At 52.1% G+C, this 9872-nt stretch overlaps 1 protein-coding gene across 2 annotated transcripts in view; it reads right to left on the minus strand.

Moving 5' to 3' along the window:
• Positions 1–9574, minus strand: part of PODXL2 (podocalyxin like 2) — a 32484-nt gene extending 22910 nt beyond the window's left edge. The window contains exon 1 of one of the 2 annotated variants that reach the window (XM_027729363.2): positions 9466–9574. In XM_027729363.2, the coding sequence (XP_027585164.2) occupies positions 9466–9520 (55 nt within the window). In that variant the 5' untranslated portion in view covers positions 9521–9574. Of the gene's footprint in view, positions 1–5042; positions 5176–9465 lie in introns of those variants that run through there. The other variant, XM_027729355.2, reaches the window with a different exon arrangement.
• Positions 9575–9872: the final 298 nt, after the last annotated feature.

A 9872-nucleotide genomic window follows, 5' to 3' on the forward strand; every position in this document is an offset into this window, starting at 1 on the left:
CAAAATGCAAGAAAACAGCACCTGGAACTTGGCTTTATTCAGCTGATAAATACCATGATAAATATGGAGACATAAGGAAAAAATAAAATTACCAAAACATGTTTTACATTTAAAACAGTTTTGTTAAGCAAGCAAAGTAACTAATTTGGGTGAACTGAACAATTTGCTTCCCAGTCCTCTGTTCTTCAGCATATCAAAACTAGAAGATCTCATCCTCTCACAGCTGATTTTTATTCATAGATTAGAAGAAAAAAGGACACATTTTCTCGCTTTCTCAGCTCATACTCAGTTTCTCAATTCTTAATGAACTAGTCACTGAACTGAATTAATTGAATAAGCTGAAATTAAGACTAATTTGGTATTTTTCTTTGATAACCGATTTTCTAGACAACAGAAATGCAGCAGATCTAATCCATCTGGACTTTAGTCAAATATCTGATAGAGTGTCTCACGCAGAATTACCAGAGACGCAAGAAAAGACAGTAATAAGCAGGAAAACTGTATGGCATTGGCTATACAAAAAATGACAGAGGCTTGTGCTGGAGGGGGGCTATTAGTGGAATTCCTCGAGGTTTGTCCTTGGATCTGCTGTTCTTTCACATTTTCCTAAGTGACCTTGGAATTAAAATTAGGAACATGATAACGAAATTAGCCAAGGACACAAAGCGAGGAGACATCCTCACTGCACAGACTGTAGGTACAGCTAGGTGATCCTGAGAATGGGAATAACAGAAATAGTATGAAAAGAAATAGTACAAAGTGATAAGTCATCCCCTTGAGAACTAGCACAAAACATTTCTGATACAAGATAGGAAAACATCCATTAGAAATGTCTTAAGAGACGAAACTCCTGTATTAGAAACAGCTCTGAGATATCACTGGAATGCAGATGTGAAAATCCTTGCAGAGTCCCGAAGTATTAGAAATAGAGAGCTTTTACAAAGCAGTGCTGAGACATCACCTGGATGCTGCACACAGATCTGGATACACGTGGCCTGAAATGATTTAAGCAGAGCTGAACTGCCTTGAGGCAAGGGCACAGACTAGGCAACCTCCTGAGGTTGCTTCTCACCACTGTGTCCTACAATTTCACATCCCAGAAGGGCAAATTCAAATCAAGACAAGTGTTAAGATGAGCTGTGGGGCAATGGCAGATGGGTTGGCCCTGGTGCTTTTGCTGAAAACATTAGCCTGTTGGCACACAAAGTTTGGGAATTGCTGCTTACCTGCCAGACTGATTACCAAAGCAGTCCTGGGAACATTAAAATCCAGAAATGAATTTCTCAAGTCTGCCTGCTCTGACACTCTCCACTTTCTTCCACTACTCTCTGAACTGAGCAAAATCCAATATTGGTTACCCTTTCCTATATGCACTTGGGCCAGGCTTCAGCACTTCTCAGTCTCGTTTATTTTGCTCTATTGATCCAAGTCAAGATCAGCTGAGGCCAGCACGGCAACAAAAAAGGGAACAGCAGAGTATCAAAGGGGAAGGAAGCTACTGCAGCATCACTGAGCCAACCAAAATGCCTCAGGGCATCCCTGGGAATGTGCCTGCTCCCTGCGAGCCCTGCACGCACAGTGAAGTCCACAGCTGGAAACAAGAGCTCACACATCTCCTATGTGTGAGCACAGATCCAGAGAGACCTGGCCAGGCCCCCATGCCAATCCAGTGGTGCTCAGCAAGCTCCAACACGACAATGCCCAGGCTGGGCTTCCCCAGCTGACACAAGACACCTGCATCACTGACAGAGAGCACTGAGCCCTGTGCAGCCCACCAGAGAGAGCACTTGTCTTGAGGAGCTTACAGCTTAAGCAAACATGACAGAGAGCAGCAAGAAGGAGAAAAGAAACATTATTCTCAAAGTTATCCACCAAAGGAGAGCAGAAGGACAGGGAGACACCAAGTGGTCCAAGACCACACGGAATATTTGATATATTTGTGACTGTAACTAACTGCCTGGATCCTAAGTAAGCTCTTTATATGCCCCAATGTTTCAGTTTCCCCCAGTTCCCATTAGCAGACATGGTTGGTGTGGCACCTCGGCTTTCCAGCCACACTACAAAACACATCCTGGGTCTCCCAGGCAGCAAGGCAAAGTCTCAAAATGTAATTCTGCGCCAGCTCCCAGGCTGGCTCAGGCCTTTTTTTCCATCAGCTACACCATGTTTGGGCTGCCTCCAGAACTCAGCCACAGTCCATCCCACCACTTCTCAACAGACATCTCATGGCAAGTGAACCTGGGCATCCAGAGAGTTATTTCCATCCATGAAGGAAGCTTGGATGCTGGGAGTTTGTTTACCCTCCTCTAACTCTGAAGTGTTTACCCAGTTAAAACCCCCTAAGCTGCATTATCTGGTTTACTGGGATGCTGTGCTTTCCTCAGCCCAAGATAAGAATGAGTCATGCACAGCCTGAGCAAGCCAGGTTTCTCCTGGGGTGGATCTGGAGTAAGACCTTGGGGCCTGATCCACAGGCACAGGATGCAGAGACTGGCCTGGGGGAACCCTCTGTGCCAGCACCAGCCCAAATGCCACAGGGCTAACAGCACTATCACACCAGGGTAAAAATCAGTACCTCTCCAGACAGCATCCTGACACCACTTCATTCATACCATCTGCACCAGCAGCAAAAACTCAATGGGCTGAGGTGCCAAACAGCAGCCCCAAGATTTGGCACCTTCCCCCTCTCTTCCAAGCGTCTCATAAAGGAGCTCCACGCAGCTGTCAAGTCCAAGGCAAAGAAAGAATCAAAGCACAAGCTGAGCTGGGAGGCAGGGGAGCACAGCTGAGAGAGGAAATCTAATGCCCAAGACCTCGGTGCCAGGCCGTTTTCCTCCTTGGATGGGGAACAGGGATTAGACAACTTCTATCAACCATCAGTCTCCCAATTTTGTATTCTAAAAGGCAGATCAAGAGATAGGAATAAAGAAACACAAACGAATAAAGCCCGGCAACTGTAGATGGGAGGGAGCAGGGAACGGAGCCAGGGCTTGCCAGCTGCTTCAATGGGGCGTTTGTCTCTCATTTCTATTTTTGCGGCACCTCTGCGTAACCTGGAGGAGATGAGGCTCTGCATGCTAAAGAGGGCAGCCAGCCTTCAGGGAAACAGCAGGGCTGTGAGCACCGGAGGAAAGCCCTCCCCAGAACAGACAGAGGAGGAGCGAGAAATGAGAGAAAGTGGGAGAGGTAGCTGGAGGGGGGAGAGGGAACAAAGGCAGAGAGCACCGAAACCAGCATGGGAGCTCCGCGGTGGCTGCGAGCTGTCCTGCTGCTGGTACCCGCAAAGATGACACGTGGAGGTAACAATGGCCTTGCAAAAGGTGCTTCACCTCTACAAGGAGCAGAATGGGGCAATTCCAACAGCAGGGAATAATACTGTAACCTTTCCAAGTTCACTGGAAAAAAGCTGGCCATGGGGACACACCGATGTGTGGGTGGGGCCAGTTTTCTAGTTGCTGACCCCACTGATCCCACAGCAAACAGTTCCAACTCAAAGTAGAGAAGCTTGCTCTGTTCAGCTCAGCAGAGGATTCAAGAAAACAGGACAAGGAGATGGGGGAGTTTTGCTCAACAGCAGAAGAAAATACCTGACAAAAAATTATCTGCCATCTCTCTCCCAAACTGCTGTGAATAAGAGCAGTTCCACAGTTCTAAACAATTCTAAAACAATCTCAAAATATTTTCTACATTAGCTGACCAAGAACTGCTTCATCCCTTTGCCACAAAGCAAGCCACCTCTCCACTGGACAAGGCAGCTGTTTAAAAGCTCCCAACTGGCCTATTGAATAGGACTAGGAGTGAAAGAGGAAATAAGTAATTTCTGTGTCCAGCTGAAATGAGAGGAGGGATTTGGGGAGATGAAATGGAACCTGGCTGTGACTATGTCAAAATTTTCTTGCTTTTTAATTAATAACAAGCAAACTTCAATTTCTCTCCAAGGAACATACAACCATCCCTTAAGATGTCATCACATTGGCTTGATCTATGGAATATTCTTCAGTTTACCCAACAGAAGGTTGGTTTTACCTCTCCTTCATGTGTCTTGTGGCTACACCACAGCGCCACGGAGGCAGGATCAGCCTGCTGAAGGGAAGAATATTTGCCTGGAGCACACTCTGACTTACCTGTCTCTCACCACCAACTAGCAGAGCCTGCACACTCCTCCCAAGCACAGTTGCACAATGGCTACCAGGGAGGGGGGTCAGAGCATCTTGGTGTTGCCAATGCAGCAGCCGCAACAATGTCCATCTGGCCCTGCTACCGCTGACCTTCCTTTCAAGCCCACCCCACACCCAGGAGCTACCCAACAATGTTATTTCCTAGGAGAGCTGGGTCAGGAATGGGTCATTTACTGATAATCGGTTAGGACAGAAACACAATGACCAGATGAGGGAAGCATCTGCCAGGGATATTCCCTCCCCCAGACCACCACGCCTGGAAAGGCCGGGGAGCAAGGCCCAAGGGCAGAGAGGAGAGAGGCCTCAGGGCAGAACAGCCAACGGCACAAACCACTTCCAGAACATAACAAAACACAGACCAATTTAAATAACAAAAAAGGATCCCAACCGTGGCCAGTGGAGGAAGAGAAGAAAATGTCGTTTGACTGAGGGATGTCCAAGCTGATTCCCACACAGTCACCTGGAGTCTCTGCACACCAAACCTTCAACAGCTTGCACAGGGAAGCACACAGGATGACCGTATATCAAACCAAGTCCCTTTGATGCTAATTCAGACTTACAGACCATACCTGTTCTGGGACACCTCTACCTAAGACCTCTCCCAGCCTAGCTCCCACATGGCCTTATTGCTGCTCTCCCATGCTGCACTAGAGTACTTACACATCCAGCCATGTCCCTAATCTCTGAGATCATTTCCAATTAGGGCTTCGGAAAATAAGATCAGACTGCCATCCTCCTCCGGTACTGCCAGCAATCAGGTCCCTTACGGAGCATCCCTCTAAAACTATCCACCTTCTCACGGCTCCAGTACATTTTAGAAAGCAATGGGAAAAGCACTCGGGTCAGCAGGGAGCACATACTTACCAACCTGCACCAACAAGAGGGACGAGGCACAACTGAAGAAGCCCTTGCAACGGGACAGCTTTTTAAAGGGATGCTGTGCCAGCATCTTTGAGCTTTTACAGCTCTTTACAGCAAGCATAATGAGAGAGCTCCAACACTCGGCTACAGGGAGTGTGTGTCTGCACGTACTGAGTGGCTACTACCTCACAAAAGACTGCCAACATCTGCTCCCTTGGCATTTCAGAAGAGAACATCCAGAGCACGCGGGCCCAAGTATATCCTAGGAAATGGCACAGCACTGCCAGAAGATGCACCTGCTTTTGCAGAAAATTGTAGATGTGCCCTTTGTCAGCACAAGCACAGCAGAGGCCTGCCTTCCAGGGGTGACAGGCACCCTCAGCCCAGCGCTGAGGTGAGTCAAGTCTCTTGTCCTTACAATCAGTAACATCACGACTGCTCTAAACACCTCCACCCGCCTGCACACAAGACACTCCATGCAAGCAGGTCACAGCAACTCCAACAAGCCTGCCTGTCCTTCCCCCTTCGCCCAACCATTCATGCCGGGAGTCACAATCTCACTTGGTTTCAGTCTCCCAGACTGTTTGCCTTCACTCCCTCCCCAGATTGTCTCGTAGCCTTCACACCTCCCTCCTCTGCTGCTGCAACGTCTGCTCCTCTTCGCGATTCTCGCTATTGACAATGGCAGCTGCCAGCTCAGGGCCAGGGGAGATGCAGCCCCTGGGGAAACAGCATCAGGTAGACAGTTGTACACAGCAGAAGTCAATTTTCTTTCCTCAGTTACCTTTCACAGGCCTCTTCAAACAGCCCACAGGCCCCCAGGGGTTAACAGACCACAGGATGAAAGCCATTGATCTAAGAGAAAAACCACAGCCCACAGACTTCTTTGCCCTCTCAAAGGCCCAAAGCATTTCATCTGTCTTGCCAGGCCTGTGCTTCCTCTTCTTGCTCTGTCCCAGCCTGGACTGTGTACCCCATGGTGCTCAGTTTGATTTCTAGCACACCAAATAAAGGCTTGTGGCTGCTTCGTCTTCAAAGCCACCCTGCTCAGGCAGAGCAAGCACTACCTCAGATGCAGGAGGGGCTTCCCTTGAGACATCCCATAAGGCCTTTAAAACTCACTGGGCACAACACTGAACACAAAATGGTTACACTCCACTCCAGACCCTGCAGCAGAGCAGTGACGACCACCCTGCCACATGCTGCATAGCAGACTCTCCCCCAAGAGTCTCCACTCTGCAAACAACCTCACGCATCCCCGGCAAAAAAAACTCATGCAAAGGTTAGGTGGTCCCAGGGCACATGTATGGGTCCTGACTACCTTCCCAACACATCAGGCAGGACAGAAATAGCCGAGAGTGGTTGCAGTTGGTATACAGAGGGTGGGCTGCAAAGCTGGCTGCCCAACAGTAACAAATTACATTCACCAGAACAAGAATGTACATCCAAACTCTGGCAACCACAACAGGGCTTAACCAGGCATAGGGACGATGAGGGGCTGATCTGAGCCCCAGCAGGGTGTATCTTCCTTGCCAGCATCCCTGGCCCTCTGAACAAATCAACACACGTGTTTGCTTTGCCTCGGTGTGGGCTGTGCTCATGTGGCTGACAAATAGCCTCTCCATTCTTTGGGGATTACGTGTTTCAACAGTGTCCTGGTTTCAACAAATAGCCAGCAAGAACAAGAAGCAAGTTCACTCAAGCACCAGCTGCGAGCCACGATGCACCTTCCCTGCAGCCCCTCTCTCCTGGCCCTGCAGCAGGGCTGCCAGGGCAGCTGCTGCTGCTCACTCAGGTACCCACAAAATGCCGGAGCTTCTTCCCACACTGAGGGAGTGGAAAAACTTTTGTGCGCTCTGATCTGTAGCTCGTCGCCAGCAGCTTCCCCTTGAGGGCTTAATGTAGTTATTTCTACCCCTGATGCCTATAATTAAATGAACATTTCCTTATGGCACTGAGGAGGCCAAGCTAAAACTGACTACAGGGAATTTTCATCCATCCTGATCTATACTCCCTCATCTCTGGCTTGTTCACACAATGCTAACAAGGCATCTTCTAAGCAGGCAGAAGGGAAAAAAACACCCCTTAAATAGCCCACATGAAGACAAGCACCTGGGGAGATAAAAAGAGGAAAGAGACCAATTCCCTCCTTGTCCCCCTGCTTTTAATCACATAATTTTCCTACTTGCAAAACCAAAGGGGCTTAGATACCCTAGAGCCTGGAGAGATGTTTCCATGCTCTGCCAGCAGACTTGTGCTGCTCAGCAGTCTGATGGGACCCTCATGAGGTGCATGTCCCATTTCAGCACATCCTGCAGGTCTGCAGAGGCTCCCAATTGAGGGAAGCTCTTTTTCAGGGATTAACAATTCCTGTCCTGCAGGGCTGGAGAAGCGAAGCCAGAGTGCACCAAGTTATTTCAGACTGGAACAGATCCTAAACCACTGAACAAAGCTACTAACCGAAACAGGCCTTAATGTATAAATTCCCAGTAATCTGTATCTCCACTTCTGACCTCCCATCTAGGTAGAAGTCCAGTCATCTGGAGAAGTCTGGCCAATAGAGTCCAGCCCTCCAGTTTCTCTACAGCCCACCAGGATTATCAGTTTCACTAGACTAGGAACTGAGCTGTCCCTCGGAGCTGCCACGTGCCTCCCAGCCATACTCCTATCCCTGCCAGGACAGCAGAGAGGATCAGAGGGAAAGCCAAGGACCCAAATCCTCTGTATCACCACCAGCTGGACAGCAATACCAGAGTTTCCAGCAGCCTCAGCAGAATAGGAAACACACCCTCCCCTCAGCATAACCGTACCAGTGGTGGTCCTTTTGGCTGCCACAGTGTAAAACCACCACGAGGTCCATCTCCTTCCCATGCAGAGCAAATGCAGCTTTCTGGCTATGGGGCTGGCAGCTGGGCAGGGTGGGAATATGGCAGTTCCCCCACCCCCCGTCCATGCATCTTGCCCTCCACTGTGGAGGAGGTAGAGGTTTGGCTGAATTTGGAGACTCGGGTTTCCTGCTGAAATGCGGCTAAAGAACCTTTGCCAGCTGTGCCCGAGGTTTTCCCTTAATGTGGACAACCTGCCTGGAGGAAGCCACAAAATTGGCTCCCTGCTCAGCTCTGGAAAGACTTATTGCTTCTGTGCCACTGAGTATTGGCACAAAACCCCAACAGGTTTTCTGATCCATTTTGCTCTTTAAGCTCACTATTGTTTGCAAACCTAAAAGGCTTTATCTCTTCTCTTTAGGGAGTCCCGGACGGCAGAGACTCACAGCTCACGGACAGAATGGCTCCACAGATGACACATTCCCCCATGAACATTTTCAGGAGATTGGGGTAATAAGAGAGATGTGCCAGGGGGCTGGATGTCACTGTATCACAGCTCGGTCGTGCTGGAAGACAGTGACTGGTTGGTAACTCAGCCCTTCCCTCCCTGCCAGAATGACTCAAGACAAAGGCTCCCCCACACTTTAAATGTCCCCGTTCAGAACTCCTGTTCCACACTAACCAGATTTCTGTACAAAGGGATGGTGCAGGGAGGAAAAGGGCAATCTCAGCCTCACAGGTCTTTAGGGGATCCCTTTGTTGGGAAATTTCCCTAGACTATTTAAAAATAGAAGCAGAGCCTTCACAACTATTCCGAGTATAATTATTAGCGCGCTTAATTGCCTTTCCCTGGCACCCTACCTCTCCTCCAAATTTCAAGAGGAGGCTCTTGGGGAAACGCGTAGCAATTTGCGGTTCCCCGTTCCTTTGTACCAGTTTCGCGGTAGTTCGCAAAATCACCACGACGCCAGACGAAGCCATCGATACCCGGGCGGGCGGTCTGGGGCAATGCTGCCGCAGCCGGGGCTGCCGCAGCCGGGGCTGCCCCGGCCGGGCCGCGACCACCCACCCCCGGCTCCGCCAGCGCTGCCGGTGCTCACGGGGTCCCCGCAGGGTCCAGCGCCGCGTGCCCCCTCTCCGAGGCAGGAGAGCCCGGGAGAACCCCCGTCCCCGCGGGGTGAAACCCACGTGCATCCAGCCCGCCATGCCGGGAGCGCAGGGGTCCCCTGTCACCCCCGGAGGTCCCGGGGCAGAGACCGGCCGCTCCAGAGGGCTCTGATGTTCGGGTGGGGGGCAGCGCCCGGTACCCAGGGAGAGCTCCAGGGTAGGGGACGGGGATCCGCACAAGTCCCGGTACGCGGGGTCAACGGTGCCTGTGCGGGGGTGGGTGATGGAGACCTGCCTGCTGCAGAGGTCCCGGTGCCCCGAAGCACTGGACCCTCCGCGGACTGCGGTTCTCCAGGATGAGGGGGGTCAGACCCGCCCCCCGCTGGGGGTCCCGGTGCTCGGGGCGCTCCGGTGCCCGCGAAAAGGACCGACCCCCACCCTCTGCCCAGCCCGCCGCGGGGGGGTCCCGCCCCAGCCCCGCCAGCCTCACTCACCCGCGGCCAGAAACAGCAGCAGCAGCAACGCCGGGGCCCGGTGCAAGGGCTGCATGGCGGCGGCCGCTGCCCTGCCGCGCCGCCTCTTCACGGGGAGCGGGGCCGCCCCGCCGCCCGCCGGGCTCTGCCCCTCGCCGCCGCGCCCGCCCGCCGCCCGGCCCCGCACCGCATCCCGCCGCCCGGCACCGCCTCCTCCCGCCGCCGCTCCGGGGGCGGGGGAACCGGTGCGGGGGGGTCCGAGCTGCCCGCCGGGTGCGCGGACGGAGCGGCGGGGCAGAGGCGGAGCGCAGCCCTCGCTTTAGCTCCTAATTTCTGGCTGCGGAGCCGCCGCCCCCCGCCCGGTCCGGCGCCCCCCCGGCCGCAGGGCCCCGCACGCCGCCCCGAGCGCCCACAACGAGCGCCGGCGG

Source organism: Pipra filicauda, unplaced genomic scaffold, assembly GCF_003945595.2.
Source record: "Pipra filicauda isolate LSUMZ 115617 unplaced genomic scaffold, ASM394559v2 scaffold165_size2600900_pilon, whole genome shotgun sequence".
Classification (NCBI taxonomy): domain Eukaryota; kingdom Metazoa; phylum Chordata; class Aves; order Passeriformes; family Pipridae; genus Pipra; species Pipra filicauda.